At 43.2% G+C, this 26,974-nt stretch overlaps 2 protein-coding genes across 2 annotated transcripts; one reads left to right on the top strand and one right to left on the bottom strand.

Annotated features, from left to right (window-relative positions):
* Positions 1-481: 481 nt before the first annotated feature.
* On the top strand, positions 482-8,427 carry zgc:175214 (uncharacterized protein LOC557610 homolog). Its single transcript, XM_061084144.1, has 7 exons — positions 482-852; positions 1,036-1,403; positions 2,969-3,122; positions 4,437-4,479; positions 4,993-5,034; positions 5,777-5,859; positions 7,546-8,427. Exons 2-7 carry the CDS (start codon positions 1,379-1,381, stop codon positions 7,664-7,666), a joined length of 468 nt encoding a protein of 155 aa, XP_060940127.1. The 5' UTR covers positions 482-852; positions 1,036-1,378; the 3' UTR covers positions 7,667-8,427.
* On the bottom strand, positions 8,426-26,887 carry pdcd11 (programmed cell death 11). The gene is made up of 36 exons (XM_061084133.1): positions 26,813-26,887; positions 26,373-26,491; positions 25,990-26,139; positions 25,689-25,853; positions 25,430-25,591; positions 25,232-25,346; positions 24,934-25,109; positions 24,638-24,745; positions 24,225-24,437; positions 23,997-24,121; positions 23,839-23,899; positions 22,997-23,143; positions 22,613-22,864; positions 22,113-22,238; positions 21,789-21,980; positions 21,490-21,660; positions 21,188-21,401; positions 20,458-20,607; positions 20,199-20,311; positions 19,259-19,758; positions 19,044-19,106; positions 18,491-18,587; positions 18,293-18,382; positions 18,051-18,153; positions 17,762-17,936; positions 16,548-16,604; positions 16,303-16,425; positions 11,865-11,987; positions 11,351-11,519; positions 10,893-11,036; positions 10,661-10,801; positions 10,077-10,327; positions 9,687-9,855; positions 9,444-9,597; positions 9,056-9,221; positions 8,426-8,948 (listed from the first exon to the last, which is right to left on the bottom strand). The coding sequence occupies exons 2-36, from the start codon at positions 26,472-26,474 to the stop codon at positions 8,777-8,779; spliced, it is 5,439 nt and encodes a 1,812-aa protein (XP_060940116.1). The 5' UTR covers positions 26,475-26,491; positions 26,813-26,887; the 3' UTR covers positions 8,426-8,776.
* Positions 26,888-26,974: the final 87 nt, after the last annotated feature.

The raw sequence follows: 26,974 nt of genomic DNA, 5'->3' as shown, positions 1-26,974 counted from the left end.
AGCTCGCTTGCAGGCGCCCTATTCGTCAGTGTCTGGCTCATTCTGCCTTCCTTCTGCCTACAGATTGGAGGACAGAGGCAGTGAGGGAGGGCTGAGGCAGACGAGAGTTGCGAGGCAAAACGGCTGGTCACATGAGCAGAGATCTGTTTACAAACCCAAGGCAGAGCAGAGCCAGAGCAAGGGGAGGAAGGGGAAGGCAGACAGCAGACTCTCTCTGTGTCTCTCTCTCTCTTTTAGCAACCATTGTGGATTGAAAGTGGAAGAGGGGAAGCCTGCCATGACAAAGCCAGCTGGAGGTGGGAGAGACTGAACACGACACACGCAGACACACTTATACACACACACACAGCCTTTGTCTCTTGATTTTTTTTTTCTCAATTGAAGGAGCAGATGGTTAGAGGGAGAGTAGGATCCCCCCCCCCCCCCCCCTGCACACACATACACACACACACACACACACACACACACACACACACACACACAAACACCCACTCACCAGCAAACACTAAACCCCAGCTAGAGGACTGTTGTTGACTGTATGGAGCTGTCCTCACTTTGTTTGGGCTTTGAGGGAAGTACATCTCTGCCTCCTGCACTGAGGTGGACTGCCCACTGCAAGATCAGAGGACTGGAGGAGGAGACAACAGACGAGAGGAGAGGGGGATGAGACTTGTGAAAATCCTCTGTTAAAAAAGCAGCTTTGGGAGGAAGACAAAGCGCAGACTTAATGCCAGATAATTACCTTCATTGGACAAGGACTGTCATTTTGAACGGTGGATGTCACTGGATTTGGTGAAGGGGAGACACTGCAGACGCAGAGTGAGGACAGAGGTTTCGTTTTCTGCTGTAAATGTAAGTATTTCCTGTTACCAAGCGGCCTGTGTTGTTTTTGACAGTGTGGATGAGTGAGATTCAGCTTTTCACAATAGCAACTCCTGGTACGAGGCTTCTGACGAACAGAAATTTCATGTCAACAAGATTTCTTTGTCCCCTTCTTGGCTCTCCTGTGATGACATCATCCTCGCTGGGATCCAGGAGCACATGAGGTCTCCAGTCCGGGTCCAAACCCCAGTCCCAAATCTCCCAATCTTTACACGGAGTGCTTAATCCAGATTTGGGAATGCTGGGCAGTTCAGACTGCTGAGCCAACATAACCACACCTCCCGAGGATTTGTGGAATCTGGGCAAATCTGAAAATCTTGATGGTTGTTTTTTCGCTGGAGTTCACACAGCCCAACAAAAGAGTGATCCAGCTCGGGGTGAATCCAGGCTCCAAGCAGATTCAGTGTCCGGAGCTCCAGCCCACAGTCTTGGCTCCCATCCAGCCTACTCCTGACAGGGCCTGAATTTACTGCTGCTGCCCTGGGAGTCAAATTTCATGCAACCATTCCAATGGTGTAACGGTAAGTGAGTAGATTTTTCTGCCATCTGCCAAATACACAAGAGGTGCTGGCACATGTACTTACTTGTATTTTGTAAACTCTTAGTCACTGACAGATAGCTAATGGGATCCACACAAATGGACATGCATGTGAAATCGCAAATTACTGAGAGAGTGGAGGCCTCAGTTTGTTATTTTTCAGGAGGGTGAGGGCACTTTTTATTCAAGGTCATGTTTTTTTTGACAGCTATGTCAACTCAAACTGATGATAGCTTATCCTCTCTGACCTTATGGCATGTTATTGTTCGTTTCTGTTGAGTGCATCCTTGCCAGGTTCATAATTGCATCCCCCGTTATGCAGCGTTAGGACTTCCCTAGTCCACCCCCCACCCACGTAACCCCCCCCCCAGACCCCAGACACGTCAAATTATCCACCCGATGCCCCCCACAGTGTGCAAGCTGTACCCATTCATTCACTCTAAAGAGGGACACATGGACACTTATGGCCTGGCAAAGAACGTCCTGGCGGCAAATTAATAGGAACACATGTGGCCTGTGGAAGTGGGGCTTCCTCTGCTATTGTTTTACCAAATGGTCCTTGAGTCCCCAGAGTTCATTCTGTTTAATGTAGCCCACCCCCTGCCACCTGCACCACCCCCACCCCCACCCCCACACCCCCCCACACACACACACACACACACACACACACACACACACACACACACACACACACACACACACACACACACACACACACACACACACACACACACACACACACACACACACACACACACACACACACAACCAGTCACCCCTATACAGTAAGAGTCTGTGGAACAGATGGTGGTGTGGTGGAAGTGGTGTCTGTCCTCCATGTTTGTCTAGTTCACAGCCAATTAATGCGCAGCCCAACGAGCCCTTCAGTCACTAGCACGCCACCGCTCACAGCTCCCTGGATACGTCTGTATCCAAACAAAAACAAATGACTAAACTCCTCACAATTTGTTTTTTGATGTCAATAAATCTCCTGATTTGGTGGGGAGTCCAGAGAGCCACATACACTGTGACTACTGTCAAGCTTATTTACGTAAAGTAGTCAAGGCCCAGTAGCAAGAGCAGCCAGTCTATGATCTAGTAAATGATAAACAAACGCAGATCTCAAGAGCTCGTAGCTGCTCTCTAGACTCATAACAGACCAATTTGCCATTTCAGGTCTCACTGTCTAATGTTAGTGCTACACATTTAGACCTGAGCAGCCTCTTCTGACTGTTGTTTACTGTGGGTCTGCAGGGATGGTTTTGAGGAAAAGTAAACAATGAGTTTGCAAGACAAGCTTTTTGTGCAGCTCTCTATGAAAAGAAAACACAAGAAAACCTATTCAGAAAAAGTTTCCTGACAGGCATCCAAACAAAGAATGGAAGTTACTCTTTTAAAACAAGTCCATAAGAAATGAGCAGGATTAAAGACTTTAAGGGTCAAGGGTTAAGCTAACGTGTAGCTTGGGGCTCTTAACCCAAACAGTTAAAGGTAACAGTTATAATGCGTGTCGGGTATTTAATCTGCACTGCGATCTCTTCCTGTCAGGATGCCTGTGTGGTTTGGGTTCTCAGCGCTCTGAACACTACTGCAGCATGACGTCTGAGATCTATCACCTCCCGCTCAATGTCTATGTCATTGTGCTGGGCATCGGTCTCTTCGTCTTCATGCTCAGCCTCATCTTCTGTTGCTACCTTTTCAGGTTGGTTGATCGAGGACTGTGGAAGTTTGGGTAATTAGTAAGAAATGTCTAAAAGAGATATTTTTGGCACTTTGAACCAGCACTGCAACAAAATGTAACCTCACAGGTTAAATAGATTTAGATCTCCCTCTACCCATGTATACATTGACAAGCTATTGCTAATACATTCACCATAAAAATACTGTTAAGGCGTTCACATGTCAGTCTTTAGTTCGCAGTACCTTCTACTGCCCCTAAGTGGCAAAAAAAGGAAATGTTTACGAAGGTTTATAACAACAGTTTGACATTTTGCATATCTGCTGATTTCATTCATTGAGATTTAGATGAGAAGATAAAAAGCCCTCTCATAACTGTCTACTAACTGAGGCGCTACACATTAGTTTCGCTTAGTATAATGGCTAGAAACAAGACGATGAGAAATAGCCTGGCTCAGTATCCCCTGAAATACCAAGAATTGCAGTTTTTCCAATTTAAAGGTTTAGTGTGTAGAATGTAGTGACATCTAGTGGTAAAGTTGCATGTTGCAGCTGAATACCCCTCACCTCAACCTCCCATTCCAAACATTAGAGAGAACCTGTGGAATCCGTCAGTTATCATAAAAACTCAAACATGGCGGCCTCCAAAGAGAGGACCCGCTCCTGATGTAAATATGAAGTATTTAAATATAAATGGCCCATTCTATGGTATAGAAAACAACAATTTAGATGAAACACACTACTGAAAACATCACTAGGATTATTTTATATTCAATTTCTGCCAATAAATCCCTTATTAACTAGAAACAATGTGTTAATAAGTAAGCTATAGGGGTGTTGTCAGGCTGTAACCTTTGTACAGAGTAACTGTTTCCCCTGCTTTTAGTCATTATGCTACATCCAGATAACTGGCTGATGGCTGACATTACTGTGATGACTATCTTAAACTGGTCATTTCAATCAGCAACTGTTTACAAACATGGTAACCATATAAACTTCATACGGTGAAAAAAATATCAGTTCATTATCAGTATAAAATATTGATATTATTATTCGCAGCTTTCAAAATCTAGCGTCAGCCCAGTTATACACGATAATTGTAAAATTGTATATGCTCCCACCTGTGCTTCTTAATCCATAAAGTTTCTCAATATATCTTTTAGAAAAAAACTCCCTCCATCATAACTGTGATATAAATAACCTACGCCAGGATGGTGCACTGCAGATGTAGGAAATAGGAGTATTGATTCATAACATTTGGTTCAAGTTCCAGCTGTTACTACTGTCTCTTCCACTGTACAGATGTTGTCCTCTCTCTGTCTGTGTGTGTCTCTTCCAGGCTGAAACAACAGGGAACCAGGGAGCAGTTCAGCTACAATGAGGTACGTCGCCGCAATATCTGTCGCCCTGGTTGAACATGTAACACCCGCGTCTGAGGCGGGTTATAAATACTACTATAGCATTCTCGCACTGTTATCGTCAACTCAGTGACACCTAACACCACTCTCAACGTCGGATGCCCTTGACTCCATCCGTGTGTCACTTCAAGCAGACTCTCAATTTGAAAGCGTTAATCCAGCTGCAGCGTGGAGAGGCCTGATACGATGTGCAGGTAGTGACCACAGTGAGGTGTGGTTTGGTTTCAGCTTGTGGGGAAGGTTAACTCCAGCTGCAGCTGCTTGCCTTATCTGTTTTTAGGATGTTGCTTGTGAGGATGCTATAAACATAAAAAAAAAAAAAAAAAAAAGAACACGCACTACTCATGAGGATATTGTAAGCCGGTCAAATCGGGAGAGTGAAGTGCTTGTTTTACACACTTCTGACAACATAATAGTGTTGACACATGATCCACATGACCCAATGCTCCTCTCTTTCCTCCCATTTCCCCTCTGTAGGTGGTGCTGAAGGGTGCAAGCAAGAAACTGAGCCTTCTAGGAGTGAGTCACCTTCTCTAATGTGCATGCACAGTACACGTCATTTGTTTTTTTTAAAAACATCTATGTTCATCCCCGGCATGTTGCATACATTTCGTGTTTCCCAGCACTATTTCCCCCAGCAGCTCTGGCGATCCATTATGAGCTGGGATGGTTTTGGTTAGTTAACTCAATCAACTTCTCCTCGCAGATGTGATTAACATGCTGCATAAGCTCGCACACAGTGGAGATGTCCTGAAAATAGCTTGCATCCCAAAACACAGCCATTAAAAAAAAAGAGCGTGCCTGCTTGAGTCTCTACTTCTGGCAGAATTTAGGACTCCAGGAATAACTGCACTCATTCAATATGTATAAGAAAAAAAAGGTCTTCCTGTCCCTTTTGATTTCTAAAACATCTGCCTCTCTATGTTCTTTCTTTTTTCCCCGAGGCCGTGGTGGTGGTTAGGAGTCATTCTTGTTTTTCAATCCCATGTCGAATCTCTGTTTTTGTATAAGGGGAGGCTGAGATGGTCGTGTTACTTTGAAACATGCTCAAGATAAATGCACCATTTTAAAATGCAGGCTCATGCTTGTGTTATGCTCTGAATCTGGGTCAAATTAAATGACTTCACCTCTCAAACTTATTTCACACAGCTACAAATAGTGATTTTATTGGCTGTGGTGAGATACAAGGTGATTACTGACTAAAGATGAATGTGGAGAAAAAGACTGACTGTGCTGTTATCCTTTTTTTTTTATCTTGCAGCAAACCTGTGCAGTGTGTCTTGAAGAATTCAGGACCAGGGATGAACTTGGAGTTTGTCCATGCTCACATGCATTTCACAAGAAGTGAGTGTTGTCAAACTGGTAATTATGAAATGCAGGATTAGGGGAGGAAGGATTAGTGTGGCATTTAATGACATTACAAATTAATTACTTTCCGGAAAAGTTTTATGAAGGGATTACTACTTCTCTCATACATTTAATATGATAGTGGCTATACAGACACTACATGTTTGCATAGCTTAGCATGAAGATAAAAACAAGGCTAGCTTTTCTCACCTGGTTGCCTGGTGACGTCTCCAGGTGATAACATGGTACTTGAGGTGACGCCATCAGGGCAACAAATATCTTTGCAGTCACATGGCCATCGGAAGCTTCCACTTCCAGAGTTGTGAAGCTGCTGTTTTAACTTTGGTTACATTTGCTTGATGCAAACAACATGGTGCTATGAGCAAAATGTGTTGTATTTTTTTCTTTTGTGTTTAAACACCTTGACAACTCTTTCCAAGAGCTGCATAATTATGAAGAGTTAATTAGTCGGGTCAGGTGTGACAGGCATACATAAATTAAAACATTGCAACCTTTGATAATTTCACATTTAAAGCTCCTATTTACAGCTGATTGTAAAATTATCTCAATTGGTTTAAGTGATGAAATCAGCAGCTCATGTTTCAGGTCATTGCTAAATACCAAGTTGTTCATGCTAATTTTCTAAGTCGCAACCAGCTGAATGCATTAAAAGCCATGAAACTACTTTTAACCAAAAAAGTGCTCCATAATATAAACTTGTCTTATTGTGTTTTAGAGTTATATGTGACTGATGCTAGCCCTCCCCTTATTTTTAATATCTTTGTGCAATGCTCAGCTGAGCTAGGCTAGTTGGCTGCTAACCTAGTGAACCGTTTCTTAAAAACTAGCATACGGATGTTGGCCACTTCCGTAACCTCTGGCCTTAATGTGGCCCACACAAAATGAAAAAAGTGGCCCTGTTTTAAAATAGCAAATGTGGCCTAAATATTCCAAAATAAATGTGGGCCTTTTTAGGCAAACATGCGGTTTCTTTAGTTTAAGGTGTAATCTGGTTGTGAACCTAAAGTGGCCCAAGTAGTGAATGGTGAATATGACCCAAATAGCACAAAACAAATCAAGGCCACCTTTGGTTGACATGCAGTGTTGCTATGGCTTGGTTATGGCCCAGATCTGGCAAACATGAGCCGACCGCCCAAGTGGCATCATTCCACATGGTATGTGGGATGTGGATGTGTGTTGTGTGGGATGTAAGCCAAATCTGGGCGAAATTGCCCATAGTGCTAAGTCGTGACATTGCATCAAAATTATGCAATGTGGTGCAAAGCATCATCAAATCATATGCGAAAGACACCAGAACATTTTCAACAAAAACTTTCTTTGTCCTGGGCTAATCTGAGCTAAGTGGTGGCTGATAAATCTCAGCAAACCCCAGAGAAGAGTTTCTGAAAGTGACCAACTGAACGCCTTCCATGCTAAATGGTGCAAAACATCATTAAATCATATTTAAAAGACACCAGAACACCTTCAACAAACACTGTGTGCTAAGCTAAGATCTAAAAGTGTAGAACTAAAGACTTTCTTGGTAAAAACCATGTGTATTTACTTACTTAAGGTTAAGTAAACATAAAAGATTTGCATTTACAACTTGATAGCACAAATTATAGATTTGTCAATGAGGTGACGTAGTGTTATTCAATAAGCTGTCTGTGTGTGTTCCATCAGGTGCCTGCTGAAGTGGCTGGAGATCCGCAGCGTGTGCCCCATGTGCAACAAACCCATCCTCCGGCTCCACACAGACGCTCCCCAGGGCGCTGAAAGTCCAATGGACCCAGAGGAGGTGTGAGTGAATCAGGGGAAGAGACCAGACTCCCCCTTACACAAAACACACATATTAAATCCACTAGGGACGATGGCCAGCGGTCATCTTTTAAGACATCTCACAGGAAATGTTGATAATGATCCCAGGCCTGGCTGCTGACTATTGAGCAATATGCCTTGGTGGAAATTGGATATTGATAGCACCAAGATGGTTTTGGTCAGATCAGTCAGGGAGAGGGTGGAGGAATAGGATCCTTTCATAAAAATGCTCCTAGTTCTACTTCCATATTGCACTGCTCACCGAAAACATGACTGGAAAAAGGAGCCACTTTAGAAAGCACGACATCATCGCAACTGACCCTGGACGACAAGTGCGGCACTGCCAGAGACAAACAACACTACCGGCATTCAGCAGGACATCAGAGTACAGGATTAGTATGGATACCTCTAATATCTCAGGGGTGTAACCAATATAGCCAGCACAAACCATATCAGTCACCCTATATCCCTGTGCCACACATGCATCTTCTTCAGTACTGCCAACGTAGGTGAAACACTCCAGTTGTCAGAGGTAACCACGACCTCCGGATGGAACCAAGACCAGCGGGATAACAACCACAAAGATTTAGGTAGAAGACATTGTTACCGATTGTGACCCAGGCCCTTTCCCTAAAAATGAGACTAATAGAAAACTAGTCTTGCCTGTATGTATTGTATGTAAACGTGTCCCTATATATATTGTTATTTTGTATTTGTTGCTTTTAAAATAAAATGTCACGTAATGTATTGTGATGGTGCTGGATTTATTGAAACATCAAGCAGAAAACAATGAAACATGAAAAGAAGGATAAAGGACTTTTTAAAAAATCTGTTCAAAAACATTGTCAAGTAATGATCATGACATTTCTCTTCTCACCCTCATTTACAAACAATGGATCAAAGTGTGAGTTGACGAAATGCTTATTACCAGTTTGTTTTTAACACGAGTTAATGATTTACAAAGGTTTGGTGTGTTCTGCAACATTAGAGCATCCTGCCCTGACTTTCAGGTTTAACTGTTCCTGGTCTGCAGCATACAAAAAAAAAAGCTAAACTACAAGTTACAAAGGTGATTACTCTGATTAAAAAAAACATTTTAGTTTCCAGCCTCTGTGCCTTTAGCTTCCACAAACTCCATTGCCTTCTCTTTGACTGCCTGGATGCTCTGTGGGGTGCCATGCTTCTTTTCGTACTCCAGGTAGCGCTTGAAGAAGAACTTGATCTTTTTCACTGAAACGCTCAGGTGGATCACACGATCAAAGAGCACCCTGCAGGGGACAGGAAGCAGGACGTTTTATGTGTGATCAGAACACAACACTCATCTCCATCTGTGTAACGTATACCAGGAGGGCTCGACAACTGATCATTTGCTCACCTGACTTCCTTCTGGGATCCATGTTTGATCATCAGGTCGATGAAGACGGACCAGAGATCTGTACGTTTCGGGTAACTGGTCAGGACTTTGTCAAGCATGGTGCGACCTTTCTCCACATCACCGAAACGGAACTCCAGCTGAGCAAACTTGGCGATCACATCCACACCTGAGTGGAGGGAGGACAATAAATGAAAGGTTAAAACCTGTGGAGAGGCACAGCTGCAACAGATAACAGAATACGACCGGTTATATACACTACACGCTGACCTTCACTGCACAGCCCAAAGGGTGACAGGTCGCCGGTTACAGTCAATTTATTGCAAAGACAAGCTGACTTAAAACTAATCTGTGGCATGTCTCAACTAGTCAAATCGGCCATCTTACTTACTTTCTTTGGAAGGGAGGCTTTTTAGCGCCCTCTGCAGGAGAGCAGCGGCAGCATCACTCTGACCCTGCTGGAGCAGGAACGACCCGAAGCTCAGCCACACAGTCTTATTCTGACGGAAACGCTTCACCATCGTCTTGTACAAGCCCTCCGCCTCCTGGGTACAGCCACAAAGACAATGACAGCTACAGCACACAGTATTTAAAATGGGTAAGAGGTGTAAAATCACTCAGAAATAAACTGTACCTTGGTCTTGTCGGACTTGGCGTAGATGTCAGCCAGCTGCTGGTAGACGGGCATGGGCTCACAGAACTGCAGAGCCCGCTCAAACACTTTCTTCAGGGTCTCCTGTGTGCCGTACATGTTCTCCAGGTTCAGCAGCGCAACCCACACATTTAGCTTCTCCTGCTCCTCTCTGGACCAACACAGGATCAGATTGTACTTTAACAGTGGCAGTAAGGTCTTGCACATAAACAAACAAAAATCGGAAAATGGATGCAACATGGTAGCTCATCATCTCCAACATCCACTTTTCTTCATAAGGAATAAGAAATCAAATATAAAAGTATTTATTCAGTGTTTTACTGTGAGAAAAAAACAATTATAATCATTATAGGAGTAATTAAAATTAATGACCTGAAGGAAATCGTTTTGAGAGCCCTCTCAGCCACAGCACGGGCCTGCTCGATTTGTGTTGCCTGCAGATGGTGAGCCATGTACTGGAGCCACAGCAGAGAGCTGCTGGGCGAGGCCAGGAGCAGGCGCTCAAAGGCAGTTGCGTCTTCGGGGCGCAGGTTAGGATCCATGAGCTCGACTTCCCTCTGCACCAGCGCCTTCTCTGTCGCCTTCTTCTCCTGCTCCAGCTCATGGCGAGACTTCTTCTGTGGCTGAGATTCAAGACAACAGATGAAGACGATATAAAGTGGTGAAGAAGAGCAGAAAGAGAGAGAAATCATACATTAAGACTTCTAACACCTCGGCCAAACTGGGTGTGTGTGCACTAATCTGCTGCATCACGTGCAAAGAGCTGCCAGGTGAGATTTCTGGTGTGACTAGAGTACTTGCTTGAATAACAGTAGGTCTATGCACTAAATTAAATTTCAGCACTCTATGGTATGAAGCCATGCAAATCCAGTGTGGCCCGGTAAATACAAAGTTGATGACAAATTTATATTTCATTAATGTTGAAATGATAGCTGCTCCTCCTATGTTTGCCTCACCTTGCTGCTTCCATCTTGGTCCTCTCCGTCACTGGAGTCCCCATCCTGAGCTGTAGAAGCCGGCTTCAGGGAGTTCAGGCCCACGTCCCACGAGAAACCTGCCGCCACCTGTAGTCTGGATGGAGCTGCTGACGTCACCGGCTGAGAGAAGCGAGGGAACATTTTTATTTATCAAGTTTGAGATAAACATATCACTGCCTCTGCCGTACACAGCTGCATTATATCGACTTACTTTTGCAGCATCAGGTTTGGGTACTTTTTCACCTTCCTGATCCTCTTCCTCCCGGAAGTACACCTCCACCCCGCTGTCATTATCGTCGCCCTTCGCTTTTTTCGTTTTCTTCTTTTTCTTTGGGACCTGGGACTCTGCTTGGTTCTGGCAATGAAAACAAAATTTAAGATGATCACCAAGGATTACATAAAACACAACACACACATAATTGGCTGAGAGGCCGTCTGGTTATAATTAAAGCTGCAGAGTATGCAGATGAGATCAATGAAAAAAAGGATAATGAGTCACTGATAAATGAAGAAAGCATTGACCAATGTAGAAGTGGTTCTCCATATTAGGGAACAACTCAGCTACTTAAAGTACCTGACTCTTATAGAATGTGCTCTCAATTTAATGGAAAGTGGGGATGGAGTCTGATGTGAAAGAGACAAGAGATTGAGGGGGGGGCTCTTTGTTACCTGGTCGCTCTCGGAAAGAGTGCGTTTCTTCTTAGCAGCATCATCATATTTCTTCTTCTCCTCTCCAATCAGCCGCAGTGGCAGACGGAGAGATTCTGGAAGGATGTCCGGCTTCCCGGTGTCCACAGGAAGTAGAGAGAGGTTGACAAACCCGTCCTCTCTGTCGATACTAAGGATGAGAAGAGAAAGAGCTGCAGACTCAAAATGACACAAAGAGAGCATTGATTCTAAAAAGACTAACCTAAAGCCTAAAAACTAACTAAAGTTGCAATGGGCAAGAGCTTATGAGCAGACACTGTCAGTATTGCCCTTTTAGATTCTGCCCATTCATCCAAGTCAATTTCTGATGTCTGGTAAAATTGGCCTCTGATGTCTCATTCTCCTTTCAGCCTTTTGGCCCTAAATCTGGCAGTTATGCAGGAGCCATACTAACGGTAGTGACCATAAAGTCTTAGGTACTATGAAATAAGCTCATTGGCTAACACAGAGATGACATGTGTTTTTTTTTTTTTACCTGAAGATCTTTGTGGTGAGCAGCGTGTTGGGAGGCAGGTGCTCAGAGAGGACCTTGTGGTTGCTAACAAAGTACTTGGTGGACTGCTGAAGTTGGGCCCTTCCAGTTATATGCTGAGATAACCTGGAAGACAAACATGTGGGGAAAAGGGGTGAGCATATGTTCACAAGCTGAAAAAAAAGTGTCACCTTTAACGAGATCACAGAGCAGAAAGAAGAAATAAAAGCTTTAACGGACCCTCGCAATTTTACACAATCTAAAACACAGGTTCCAGTACGGATTTCTGCTAGTCTGACTGACATCTCTCAGTGGATGTCCGCACACCACCTGAGAATCAACCTTGACAAGACCGAGCTACAACAGCAGGAGGATGCGTCCCCTTCTCACTCAGAAGGCAGCACAGGTTCAAGTCCAGGCTCTTGTCATCTCATGCTTAGACTACTGCTGCTCCCTCCTGGCTGGTCTGCCTGCTGGTGCCATCTGACCTCTGCAGCTCATCCAGAATGCAGCAGCTCAACTGGTCTTCAACTAGGGACGGGAATCGGCAGGGACCTCCCGATACGATACTATCACGATACTTAGGTGGCGATACGATATGTATTGCGGGGCAGCCAATAGAGAAAATAAATAAAAATGTGCCCAATTATTGTATAGCCCCTGTCAACTGCACACAAACTGACAGATTAAGAAATGTATGCCACTTAGGCTACTTTTAAACAATAAATAAAAGGTGAATTAAATAGAATGAATAAAAGTTTACTTAAAATTAGGGCTGGGCAAGTTAACTCGTTTCAATGGAGTTAACTCGAGTTAACTCAAGTGATGAGTTAACTCGATTAATTATTTTATCTCGCATTCACTCAGGTTTGATTATTTATTGTTTTATTGTGAAAGTCAGGCTTTTATTTTGTGAAAGTCTGTTGCTGACTGCTGCAGAACAGGAAAAAAGAAAATAATGCTGCAGAACAGGAAAAAAGAAAATAATTGGCGGATAAACAATCGAGTTAACTCATTACTTGAGTTAACTCGATTAAAACGAGTTAACTTGCCCAGCCCTACTTAAAATATAAACTTTGAAATAAACAAAAAGTAGGCTATGGTTGTTTGCATGTAGCTGATGCAAAGCTAGTGCTTGCAGGGTTTCCCCCAGAAAACTTGCTAAGCCTGGTGGTAGGGCTGCTAGAAGACACCCGCGGGGGGGGGGGTGTTGAGTTGGATTTTGAGCTGGACACCATTGTTTCTTATACTCTAAACATGTTGCACTTTGTTTAATATGCACACCTAACTTTTTTATTTTGAAAAGGGGTTAAATAGATACTTTGATATCTTTTTGAGTTGCACTGCTGACTTAACTTATAAGCCCTCTTTTTTATTTATTTTTATCACGTTGGAGTTGCTAGTTTAAACCTACAGTTTTTCACTTTAATATTTGAGCCTTTGTTTACATTTTGTTTTGTGCTGCATTAACATAGCAGTCAGGCCTCTTATTTCAGAAACAATGAACCGTAACAGTTTGGTTACCAATAAAAGGTAAGCCTACTACTTCTTTGCTTTCAGCCAGCTACTAAAACAGACAAGCAACAAAATAACAAACAAACAAAATACACAGGCAAGTGTCGGCCTACTTTGAAATAAATTAAACACAGAACTTTGTAGGGCTATTTGAGTCCTCCTCATATTTGTGGAAAATGTATGAAATAAGAAGTACCCTATTTTTAAATAAATAAAACCAAATAGCTGCAGCCTAATCGTGTAACGGACTAGGTTTATGTTTATGTTTGGTTTTGACTTATGTTCAGTAAAACACTGTGTTGAAGGAGCGTTCTGATGTCCGACGGTCAGTGAAGGGGACGTATGTTCAGTAAAACACTGTGTTGAAGGAGCGTTCTGATGTCCGAGGGTCAGTGAATGGGTCTGGGTGGGACATGTGACTGTTTGGACCAATAGGATGGTTGCTTGGGGATCGGGGCCATGTCTGTGATCGGGGCTCAATGAGGAAGTGAAGTGTTGGTGATGTGTGCGAGTGACGGATTTTTTTTTTTGGGGATTTGGGAGGCAGCATATCGATTTAAAATCATCATTCACAAGAATCCCGATTTGTTACTGAATCGATTTTTAAAATAAAAACAGTGTCTGCCTTTTAATCAGTTTGGGATCACATGGGTTTTAACTCAAACTAGTTTTAATTTTAACCATTTTCAATATTGACAGTGGAGCATCGCTTATGTTTGAATTGGAATCACAGATTTGGATTTTTTAAACAATTAATTAAAAAAACAATAGAAGAAAGGAATGTTCTAAGATCAAAGGCATGTTTTGGCTATGATGTGTCAACACATCTTCAGTGTGCTAGAATGTTCCAGCATACATAAAGGAATGCAGCTCTCGCCTTTGATCATTCTGAAGCTAGATAGTGGCACACAACTCAGAGAAAGAAGACCTTTTACGAAGTCAAATAGCAAGATTACTACTGATTAAACCTTAGAAAGAAAGAGCAATTCTACCACCATGTCACAATTCAAATGGATCAATGAACAAAGGAGAGACGGACTTCAGCACAGGAAGGAGCTACAGACCTTTCAAAAAGAGATTGGACAACTAAAAGACCAGTTAAACATCGAGAAATTAAAGGCTCTATGTGAACGAGATTGGAGAATCCTGGCCTGCAATGACCTGCTCGTGACCCAACAACGGTTGGAAGAAGAGAAATCCCTGAATGAACAGCTCATTGTGAGCAAAAAAAGAGCTGGAGAAGCCCTGAATCAGAAAATCATGATGCACAAGGATTCTAGAACCACCAGCTCCATGGAGGTGGTCACTGAGCAACAGGCTGAGAAGGAGAAAAACAAAGATTCCCAAAAAGGACAGAAGAGGCAGACACCTTTAGACAATATCAAACGGCAAGAAGATCATATCCCCACAGTGAACCAGCAGAAGGAGGAAGAGTCAAGTTTTGATGCTGAGCAGGGAGCAGATAAGCTCTCAGACACAACAGAAGACTGGGCTCCCGTATGTAAATCCCACAAGACACTGTGGTCTGCAGTTTACACAAAAAAACGTAGGCAGCCGTTCTTCTCTAATGGTGAGTTTGAGGAGTCCTGTAGAGACAAAAGGTTCATCTGGAAGAACGCCAGAATGTATCTGCACTGAGGAACCTAGAGAGAGACACTAGGGCTGCTCAATTAATCCAATTTTAACCGCGATTTCGATTATGGGGTCAAACGATCTCCAAACTGCTATATCGAGTTGAAACGATTATTTGGCATTCTTTTCGAAAGAGTCGGCATGCGCAATTCAGTTCTTCCACCAAAGCATTCAACGCGGCAACCCAGCTGACTGGCACTCGCTCTCAAGCAGCCGTAAAGTGAAGGAGGCGAGTTGTGTGTGTGGGGACCGGCAGTATTTAAAAAGAGTGGAAAATGGCAGAGGGAGGGCAGCCCCCGTTCGATCGAGAAAAAGGGTAGAAAAAGTTCACTTGTATGGGAAGTATCCGAGCGTCCATTCTCAAGCGCGCAGCCGCCTGGCCGTTCACACCGGGCCCGCGATTCTCCGCTTGTTGTTGTATGTTACCCGTTCAATGGAGGGGTTAGGAGGTAAATGATGATGGTCCTCGTACCCCCTGCCCCCACCCATCTCTTTCTCTCCCTGTCTGTCTGTCTGCTTGTGTGCTTGTAGTGGGTGGGGGTGGGGGGGGGGGGCGATTAATTAATAATCATTTAATAATGAGAGGAAGTTCTCCGTTCTCAGTTAAAAGTGTTTTTTTGGAGAGTGTTAGGTTTGCACCGATATCCTGGTTTCACGGAGGAATAAGACACGCAGCCGTCGTCGGTGTTTGCCTGAACCGTCATTTAAAGAATAAACCATAGACTTCAGAATAAGGACACATAATAATCGTTTGAATAATCGTGATTTCGATATTGTCCAAATTAATCGTGATTAGGATTTTTCCACAATCGAGCAGCCCTAAGGGACACCCAGCCAAAGAGACTCTACTCCCAACAAGAGACACTGTGTCAATATTTGCATATGAAATTATATATAATAATAAATCCTTAAAATTAATTTATTAATAGTTAATAGTAATTTAATCACAAATGTTAATATGAAACAGCTCATGTTTCGTCATGTTTTGCAAATAGTCAGCAGGGTCTGGGTTATCCTGAACAGGTAGAGGGATTCTTCCACTGCAGCGTTTCAACTCCTTCAGCCTGATGTGTTATTCTGAGCAGGTTGACAGAGACCAGCAGGAGGATCCGTCGGACTCACAGCGTCTTTTCTCGTGTGTTTTTTGCATTGATCGTACATTGGGAACCAGGCGGCGGTTCCCCAGGAGAAAGATCATGTAGTGTATAGTGACTGCAAGCTCCCGATCACAAGACAGCAACTTGTGTGTGTGTATGAACTTTATCTAAAGCTAAATTTGCGTGCCGGTGGTTACCTGATGAAGACCCCCTGCTCTCCCACAGACTTGACGTAGCCTCTGATGACCTGGCCTTCCTTCAGTTGGTCTAGAGACAAAACCTCTGGGTCTTTCACTAGCTTGGCCTGCTTGGGATTCAGCCTATAGCAGAAGAGTTACAATTAGCAATACAATTGTACTGAGATCTACCGTCGTCTTAAAGCTTTGAGTTGATACAGAAGCACCTGTATCTGTTTTTTGCAGTGACATTTGTAATATCTTACCTTGATGGACGTAGAGACAACTGCCACTTGTCATTTTCACACGCAATGAGGAAACACCTGGAGAAAAAGGTGACAGAATATTAAACTCTTTAAATAAACCTTAGTGCAATTGAAACTGAGCGTAGTACTGTTTTTTTTTCATCTAGCTGCTGTCTGTTGAAAATGTTTCCCCATAAATGTATTGTGAGCAGGAGAAATTCGACATCCACAACAATAGTATAGAAAACAGAATGAATTATAACGGTTCATTCTGTTTCGCTTAAATCACAGTTAAACGTTCATCTTCTGCTTCATTTAGGTACATTATCCACTTCAGTTTGTAACTGAACAAGAACTTTACATGGCAAACATTGGCCTGACGTATCAAGCAGGATCTATACACCTTCCAATCTGCTGGACTGAATGTCAGATAGCTCTAAAAAACATCTCCTGCACCTTTCTGATAGCAGATTGAGGCGGAGGGGTCCACTGTGGCCATTCATTTCTGCAACCACACCCACTTCAAATTGTGATTGGCCAGTTTTGTTGAGGTGAGGGAAGGAGACCCTCACCGTCTACGGCCCTGTTCAGACCTGCGCTGTGTCCGAAATCCCTAATTAATAGTTTATATAGTCCACATAGTGACTATATAGTTTGTTTATAGTGAAAACCATCTTTAGAGACGAGAAGGCAGCAGGAACGGCCCAACCTGTCTTACAAGTGTAAATACGAGCAGAGCAGCGCATCTCAAACAAACGGCAAACAACTTTGTTTCTAAATTTAAAGATGGTCATTCACTGCGTTTTGTTACCTGAACGTATTAATACCGAAAATTCCACCGGCTGACGTTGAACATCATAATCCTGCAACAACAACCAGGGAAAATGCGCCGAGTTGTGTATAGACGACCCTATATAGTAAGGTACCGGTTAGTGAATGATTTCGGACACAGCCCTGGTATTAACATCCGTCCTGAGAGATCCCATTACAAGTGGACAGTGTAAAGTACATCTGTTCACACCTGGTATTAAAATGCATCCTGAATGCCTCTCCTGTGACCACTGGCGATCAAATCTCAAGTCCTCGCTCTATACAAATAATCAGGTTTGTCATTTGTTTTTCCCAAAGACCAAATTGTGTTTTTACCGATATGTCTGATGACTTTGACTCTCAGAAAATGTGTCGTACTTTTACTGAAAGACCTTCATAGAAACCTTGCTTCTGCATCTACTGACCTGAGGAGCTGATCCGTGCTGTATGCATCCAGTGGGTTCGGCCTGTAGGCATCAGCCAGCTCAGTGACATCAACATACCCCTTGCCACCAAAGGGAAGCTTGATCACGAGGCCTTGTGGCTGAATGAGAGTCACCATCCCCAAAGCAACGCTGCCTACCTCCAGCTTATGGATTCCTAGACAACACAGTGAACTAAGGATTCAAACTCTGTGTTTGCATTTGATAAGTGATGCAATATCAAAAAACACAAGACATCCAAAATTAAAAGCACAGTCTAAGCTGCTCCAACCTGTGAGTGAGAGCCCTAAGCGACGATGTTTGGAGTTTGTTTCCACCACTTTGGCGCGAATTGCTTGTCCCAGCTTGTACATCTTCTCCGGGTGACTGGCATCCTGAAAATAAGCACAATTAACTGAGATTTTAAATCACAGTTCATCGAATCGCAAACTCTCTCTTACTGCGAAAAGCCAATCAGACCGGTGCTTTTCCAATAGATGAAATGGAATCAGGCAGATACTGCTTCAAACTTACTTTAGGATCAGTGATCATGGCCAGAAGTTCGACTGTGCCAGTGATACGTGGATCAGTGGTGACCTCCAACATCTTCCTCTTTGGATTAAACTGGAGCAGAGACACAAGCACAGTTCAATTGGTCATCGTATGATCGAGGAGATAACTTTGGAGATTATGTCCAAGATGAAATAAAGCAATACAATCTTTAAAACGTACCTTTGATACAAAGCATGTAATTTCTTCTCCGACTGTGTAGCTGTTTAGTTTTTCTTTTGCTTCAACTGGTTTGAAATCGGAACTTTTATCTACTTTACTGCAACGAGAAAAATAAACTGTTAACAGACCAACAACATTTACACATCTTTAGTTTTATATCATTGTGTAACTGCAATACTCATTTTCATCTGTGCAATTCAGTGGCAAATGTGCAATTTGTTAAACTGTATAGAATCATCTGACAGTTATTTTTATTCTATTTATATTTTGATATTCTTGTTTATTTACTTATTACTTTTACTGATGTCTATTGTTTGACTGTCCTCTTTGCTGGTGCTTTCCCAATGTGGCACTAATATAAGATTAATTTATCTTATCACTGTAATCCAGTATATAATCTGTGTACTAGATTTTATTAAAACAAAATGCTACGAGCATCGGTGTCTGTTTTTGTGGAATCCTTGTAAAATGGAAAATAACTCAAACAAGACATTCAGTTATACATGCAGTGTGTTATGTAATGTTGACCATGATAATTGGACAATGCACTTACCTGGGTATTAGAGTGAGCTCAGGAATGGTGTATGTAAATTTGGGATGAGAAAACGGCAAGAATCTGAAAAAAGAAGATAGTTGAAATTCAGTTGAAGTTTAAAACAGTTTAACATGTAAGAAACACTTTTTCAGGGGTTTAACATTTCAGAATGGGATAAAAACTCAAATCTGTTCAAACATGTAAACTGAGGCCCTGAGTGCTGAAGTGTTTACCTGTTACTGACGGCTTCTCGTCCCCCGATGACCCGGGCGGTGACCGTGCTGCCCACCTTCACAGAGGACGTCGGGAAAGATCCCAGACACACACTGGCAGCCTCCATCACCTCAGACACGTGCACGCTGCCGGTGCTTCCATCCTCCAGTGTGACCTGAATGCTGACAGGCTTCACCGTCCGCACTTTCCCCTCCAAGGTTTCGCCGAAGCAGTGACCCTTGGAGTCCTGCTGGTTATCGGAGGTCGTGCGCTGTCGTTTGGGGGCAGCGCGTTGCCACGACACTAGGGGGAGCCCTTGTAGCTCCTGACAGCTTGGCTCTGTCACCTCAACGGCCAAACTCATTCCTGCCTTCAGCTTCTCGGACTCAGAGAGGAGGACCTCATTCAGGTGGCTCAAGGTTTGGATCACAGTCAGCTTTCCTGTATTGTCCAATGAGACCACGGCAAAGTCTTTGTCTAGGTACTGCACCGTCGCTCTGTGTTTGGATCCTTCAATCAACTGTAGAAATACAAACAGAAACACAAATTTACAGAAAATTAAGGAGGACTGTAGTCAAATTAAGAAGGAGCGGGATCAGACGAGTAGGAGGGGGCTGTAATTTTTCTTCTGGGTAAAGGGAGGCAAGTCTAACTTATTTGGGTGAGCAGGGAGGTTCTATTTTTATTACCAGGTATTTTCATTTGATTTAGGCATTCCCTTGTTAAAGATATTTATAAAGACATGTGCATCATTATTAATAAATGTGTGGTTTACTATCCTGCGTACAATTGGGTTTTTATTATTCTCATCAGAATTTTCTGATGGCCAATTAAGAAACTATAAACACACTTCATCGGTGATTGAACCTAAAAACGACCATCCCTGGCATATTACTGTACAAATGCGGTCAGCTGAGCTTTCCTTTTTATAAAACAATGGTACGAAGAAGCAACACTCACAGATTTCTTCTTTTCCACCAGCTTGGGAAGGATGGACACATGGACAGAGGCAGACAGGATGTCGACATGAAGGATGACGGCAGTAACTTTCTGTCCTTCGGTCAAGCTAACACCTGAAAAGGACGCGGCCAACAGGAAACGAAAAGTTTATCAAACTAAACTGTGACGTTGATGCGATCATAAAACGAAAACCTAATTTCAAACCAAGACTGAAACATGAATAGTGACAACTTTCATATGTTCCAGGTTTTGTACATACCCGTGACATGGTACTTGTTGGCCAGTACGGTGGCACTGACCAAGTCATGAGACTTAAATGTTGCTCCGTCGTCGTTCACAGTGTCCACGGTCAACTTCAGCATCTGACCGACACACAGAGCAGTCAGCTGCTGGCGAAGATCACAGTTACCTGAGAGTAATGGTGGACATAACGAGAGGTTAGACAATGTAACTGATGAATCAAAGTATCGATAACATCAGATTTTCATTGAAAAAACACTGCAAGAGGCAGCTGCTCAGACTGGTTCCTGTCAGCCCCCAAGTGAAAACTCTGGAAAATATCCAAGTGAGAACATGTGTGAACAGAGCAGGAGATTATCTGGAGGATTCCCTGGCAGCGAGTGAGCGTGTTGATGACGTTTCCTCAGAAAGAGGAGCCGTAGAAGACACGGACAAAGATTTCAACTTGAAAAGACAACAAGCCTTTGGTAAACAGGGCTGACGTCTGTGTCGATGTCCTGAAAACAAAATTATGTGATCTCCACAGCAGAATGTAAACACCACGTCCTGCCTCCTACATCTTGCACCACCCCTAGATAGATTTCTCAGTTGCTGTGAACGCGTCTGAGTAAAGACTCCCACCCCATGCGTTCTTAATATGTGAAAGGAAACTCTGCACAAAGTCCTGATCCCACTCTCCGGACATTTCATGACAGAAAACAGCTTTCGGCTTAACTACCTACACACAGAAGGTGACATCACATACATACCTTTCGTAGCCAACACTTCATTCAAAGCTCTTCTCTCCTGCAGACCGTTAATAAGTCTGGTCTGGGCGTCCCCGTCTCGAGGAATGACCTCAGAAATCTTCAGCGTGACCAGGAAACGCCGCTTTTCCTCATCCAGGTTGGTCACCTTGGCGATGACGGTCTGGCCCAGCTGGAAGGCGAGCGCTGTGTCGCTGACGAACTTGTCAGTCATGGCCTGGGAGCCAGTGCAGTGGGGGGGAAGGGTTAGTAGGAAAAAATAAATTAGCAACATGCACATATGCAACACTGAGCTCTTTACTCACCGACTTCGGTGCCAGACCCACGAGGCCGTATGGGAACTCCACAAAGACGCCATAGGACATGATGTTCTTGACCCAGCCAATCAGCTGCATTCCAACTGTGATCTCAGAGAAATCCTTAGCAGCCAGTCCCTCCTCCAATGCCCACTGCACAGTCGGTTTCTTAGTGAGCGACTTTGAAAGAGGATTCAGTTAAGGAAAACATTGATAGGTAACCACCTTAAACAAAATAGGATTGAGGTTCACTTTTCAGTTGTGATCAGATTCACACAACATCAGCTGACACTTTAAAAACAGGATACAATCTGCTTGTTATTGCTGAAGCAGACGAGGTTTGACACGTCGTCTCCCTCCTGCAGGCTCTCCCACAGCAGAGGGCAGTTGGACATGTGATCAGAGAGGTGCATGGTGGGTAGTATGGCTCGGATGTCATCGGGCAGGATGGAAACCTCCAGACCGTTGACTAGCTTCTTCAGCACCTTGGCCTCCAGTTGCTACATTAAACAGAGAGATGACGTAGATGTGACATCCGTACAAATTGTAGAAGTCGCAGGTTGGATTATTAATGTAAAAGGAAAAAATAGGTTTGAAAATGTTTTGATAAAAGCCTGAGGTCTTTAACTCACCTTCCCCACCTCACAGTCGTCCTGGAGTTTGGCAGCTTTCTCAGTGTCTCCCTCTACTGCACCTTTAAAGGACAGCACCATCTTTTCCTTCTCAGGGTCGCATTTGAGAACCTTAGCCTTTAACACCTGGAGCATCAACCACAACAAACAACTTGTAAGATGCCAAATACTTCATAATCCAATACTGGGAGCATGTGCAACCAAACAACTGTATATCCGTTATCATTGACCAACCATTGACAACTGTCTGATTGGTCAGTAGTCTGGCTGTTAACAGGGTTTCGTTCTGTTGTCTGCAGTGCGAGTTACCATGGCAATTAAACTCCACAAGAAGTTAACTACCTTCACAAAAAAATAACCAGTTAAAACTTAACGTGATCATTACAAATCATTAATTGTATTAAAGGCCCCTGGAGCATTACAAAACAAACAAACTTCCATCAAATCATTGAGAGAAACCTGACGTTATTCTCAGCGTCCATGTAATGTGATCTCCTCACCTGCCCAATATAGAAGACCTCCTCAGGACTGATGATGGGCTCAGAGCTCAGTTCAGTGATCGGCACCAGACCCTTGACGTTGTTGTAAAAACGAATGATGCAACCGAAGCTTTTGATGCAGACGATGTAGCCCTGGGAAATGCAGCCGGGACGAGCATCGTTGAAGGTGAGGAACAACGGCAGGGAGGTTTCCACCAGGGCCTTCTTTCTGGTCAGGTACAGCTTCTTAGCAACTGGATCCACTGACAGCACCTGAAGAAAGAAATTCACCGACACACACACGGCTGAGTAAGAAAAAAGTACATTTTGAAACCTGCGTGGTACAGATTTTATTCTTGTGGTTTTCTCAGTGGCTTTAAAGAAAAATTCAGGAACTGCACTGACCCGACATTTGACCTTCATGCCCTCGACGTACTTCTTCTCCGGGTTCTTCAGGAGGATGTCAGACAGGTGGGTCCGAGGCACCAGACCTTTAATATGGTCGGACAGATGCACCACCATCCCATGACTCAGCAGGACTGACACTTTCCCCTTAAGAGGATGACACAGGGAAGAAAGAGGATGTGAAAGACAACAGGGCCAGGACCCATCTAAAAATCATTCAAGAGGAATCAAAAGAATAATATTTGTGAAGACAGTGGGTGAACAAAATAAAATATATATATATAAATAAAACAGTTTTGTAATTTGTTTATTAACTCCATTTTCATCCTACTTGACCGATGTTAACCAGATTGACAAAGGGCTTTATAAAGGTGTCTCAGTGTGGTTAAAAAGCTAAACCTTTATTGTGTCTGCGTTGATTAACATTATTAACCAAGATTATTAGGTGGTAGTCATAGTTATTCATTGTCTTATGTCAATATCTCCTCCATTTGAATTCTGAAAGATGTTAAACCCCCACAGAAATATTTTCTTTACATTCAAAAACAGTTAAACTAGAAAGTTCAATGTAGAAGCTTATGAAATCACCTGAAGGTTTTTTTGGAAAACACTCTTCATACTGGACACAAGATGTTTCCCACTTCACTGCAACATTTATTTTACATGCATGTGACCTGGAGCCATCAAGTTTCCATATTATACTTGTGTTAAGTTGTGTATTGTACCATTTTTTCTTTCCAAACTGTTCAAAATCAGCTACCATTTATTGCTTTAACCGATTTTCAGGTGAATTCAAATTATACACTTAAGCTCTTTAGGAAGTGATGACAATTCATTCTTACCTCCACAATTTGACCAGCCTTAAGATCATGATATCTATAAAAAGGCCTCTCAATCACACTCCTGTAAATTAAAAAAAATGCAAACATTGTCAGAATTTCAAAGTCAAACAGTCATAGCTTAATATGTGGTAAGAGGCAAAAAATATTGTTATGCTTACCGGCGCAGACTGGCAAAATGAATTTGGTCTATGGGGCTGAAGTCCAGGATCCTGCAAGTGTGCACAGGCTTTGCCAGCACTCTGTTCTCATTGGCTGGCGTATTCATCTCCTTCATGTGGTTCCTCTGTCCAGAAAAATTATAACATGATGATGATAACTCAAGTCTACATTGACTGAATATCTACAGACAGTATTTATTATTCTTTACAGACATCCCATCGACTCACGTGCACAAATGCCAACATATCATCAGGCAGTTCCATCATGGCTCCAGACATGTGGTGTACAGTGGTCATCTTACAGTTCTCCACCACCACACCAATGCGGTCGCCACAGGAAGGAGCGGGGGTCACTCTTTGCTCGGGCTGAACGAGGTAGCTGCGCAGACTCAAACCCACGAGGCGCGTGGACTGCTCCACGTAAAGCACACAGGCATAAAGCTGGAAGGGCGAACGCAGAACAGGGTTAAGATGTCAACTTCGGTATCTTGTATAAACACATGACAAGAAAACATTAGGTGTTAACAGTTTTCATCCAAGATCCTTTTAACTGGGTGTATTTCAATTGAAAACACGTCAATAAAGACTCTTATCAGAAAGTTGAAAAAAAAGACAGAAACAAAGCATAAAGTCAGTTTTACCTCAGTTCCCTCTGCGTAGTTTGATGCCTGTTCTGGATCCATGTGCAGAAAGTCCACCTGGCCACTGAAGGAGGACAGGAAGTCCAGGATCAGACCATGTTTTGTCACCTGAAAATCAGAAATTTCAACATTATCAAAATGAAAGTATTGTAGTAATTACACAGATACTTACAGAGCAATAGCAGATCGTTCACTGGACACACAACAACTGTTTTTTATCGATGATTTTTCAGAGAGGGTGTTTGCGTATCAGAGTGATAAAACAGAATCGATGTTATTGTGAAAGTGGACTCTACCTTTTTGATTGTGGCTTTGACCAGCAGACCAGGCAGCAGGTTGGTGAGGTTCCAGCCCTGCTCGGCCTTCGCACAGGCCTGGGCGACGGTCGGGGGGTTGATGGAGAGCCGCACCACACGTCCTTCGTTCTTTACTTCTTCCACTTTACAAGTCAAAAACTGACCTACTTTCAGATCTATAGACATGAACAGATAGGACAAGACATAAATGTTCTGGGATAGTTTGATCAGTGGGATACATTTTCCCTGACGAAATTTCCTCAGCGACTATAAAACCATCTCAAATACTTTCTCATACCGTCCAGATTGTTTTGTTTGTCTGCCGCCTTGGACAGGAAGGCTTTGGACCCACTGATGCCGATGTCAATTATGCAGCCATGATCCTCCACACTCTCCACACATCCACTCAAGACCTAAATCAAAACATAGAAACACAATTTCAATACATGCTCGGTTCAAGATCTCAATTCACTGGTTTGACTGATGAATGACTCACCATGCCAGCTTTCACTGAGCTGGAGGTGAGAGCCTTGTTCACCAGCTTTGGATTGACTGATAGCTGGATGCTCAGGGAGCCTCCCTTCGCCAAGTCCAGCTTTGCAACCACACATCTTATCACCATGCCGGGGGAGAAGAGGTGAGGCAGAGAGAAGATGTCCTGTAAGCATAAGAGCCAGACATTACGAATATGTAAAAGAAAAAGACATCCTGGAGTGTGTGTGATATCATCAAATCACATGAGCATATAGGCCTACCTCTGTGTCAGCTGAATCCAGCTGCTCACTGAGCAGCTTGGTGTACGAGTCGCTGATGTTCCTGATGTTGAGGAAACCTTGCAGACCACACGGAAGACTGACCGTCACCTCAAAGTCTGCAACATCCTTCACACAGCCCAGCATCAGCATGCCCTCCTTCAGATTCTGTTCATAAAAAAAATATACAATATCAAGTCAACTCTGCTAAAACAAACTTTAGATTAGTGTCACACTGAAAATCTATTCGCTAAACACATTTAACAGACTCAAAATATGCATTAGGTCTTTACTCGGAGATTACCTTCATATGCAGGATTTCCACACACTTGGCTGCTGCGTTGAGCGCAAGACCATCACTCTTCTCTTTGCCCGTCTTCTGCTTCTTGAGTTTCTTGGCCTCATCCTTGAGCACTCCCTTTCTTTTCTTTTTCGCTTCGGCCAGTTCGTTTGACTGTAAGAGAACCTGTTGTTAACTGTGGAAAAACTGATGTGCTCTCTCGATAGATATACAATTCTGAAGCCAGGAGCTAATTGTGTCTTCTGTAGATAATCACTTAAGCTATACCCATTACAGTGAAGCCTTTTCACTATGCTCAAAGGATCGACTACAGTCTTTTTACTTATTTCTGGCACAGTCAGTGCACATCTAGAGACAGACAGAGGAGAAGATGAGCAGCTGTCTACCTGGAAGAGATTGTCCACCTCATCCCGATGAACCACTGGTTTACCATCAGTGCTCTTCTTCGCTGTCCCTCCTCGAGGGAAGTCCTCCTCTGCCGATGCCATGATTGATGTCGTGTCGTCTGAAAACACACAAAATCAATGTGGATAAAAATCTACTTTCAAGCCTTTTAAATCTAAAAATCTGTTAAGATAAACCACAGAGAGTGGATGGAAAGAAAATCTCGAAAACTACTTTTTGTACATTCATAAGCCTACAAACGTGTTTCTATTAATTTCACATTTTAGAAGTTGCGGTCTAAACATGCATGAGATAATCGTTAGTCAACACGTTTTAGCTTTCGAGCTAAATGTGTGGCAATTTCTGCCAGAAAACCACAAATCTTCAAAGAAAAACTCGTTTTGTAATCGAACACAAATCAAAATAAACTTCCGTCCCTTACAGTTAAATATCTCCTTGTGTTAGATGTTCGGCTTCAGGGTAGATCCAGATACACATGTTGTTCAGCAGCACGCCATGTTCGCGACCCGGAAGAAAAACTCAGAGAGGCGTGTCTTTCTTTGTCCAATCACAAAGCAGCACCGATGATTGGCACCCTCTCCAG

Source organism: Limanda limanda, chromosome 2 (assembly GCF_963576545.1).
Source record: "Limanda limanda chromosome 2, fLimLim1.1, whole genome shotgun sequence".
NCBI lineage: Eukaryota > Metazoa > Chordata > Actinopteri > Pleuronectiformes > Pleuronectidae > Limanda > Limanda limanda.
Note: the sequence above shows the minus strand (reverse complement) of the source record. Positions and strands in the feature narration are given on the sequence as shown.

Excerpts from the sequence above, each read along its gene's own strand:
- zgc:175214 (XM_061084144.1), top strand. The coding sequence starts at position 1,379 with ATGCAACCATTCCAATGGTGTAACG. Across the intron at positions 1,404-2,968 it reads ACCATTCCAATGGTGTAACG|GATGCCTGTGTGGTTTGGGT; the intron begins GTAAGTGAGTAG and ends TCTTCCTGTCAG. Across the intron at positions 5,860-7,545 it reads TCACATGCATTTCACAAGAA|GTGCCTGCTGAAGTGGCTGG; the intron begins GTGAGTGTTGTC and ends GTGTTCCATCAG.
- pdcd11 (XM_061084133.1), bottom strand. The coding sequence starts at position 26,474 with ATGGCATCGGCAGAGGAGGACTTCCCTCGAGGAGGGACAGCGAAGAAG. Across the intron at positions 26,140-26,372 it reads AGGTGGACAATCTCTTCCAG|TCAAACGAACTGGCCGAAGC; the intron begins GTAGACAGCTGC and ends GTTCTCTTACAG. Across the intron at positions 8,949-9,055 it reads GGATCCCAGAAGGAAGTCAG|GGTGCTCTTTGATCGTGTGA; the intron begins GTGAGCAAATGA and ends TGTCCCCTGCAG.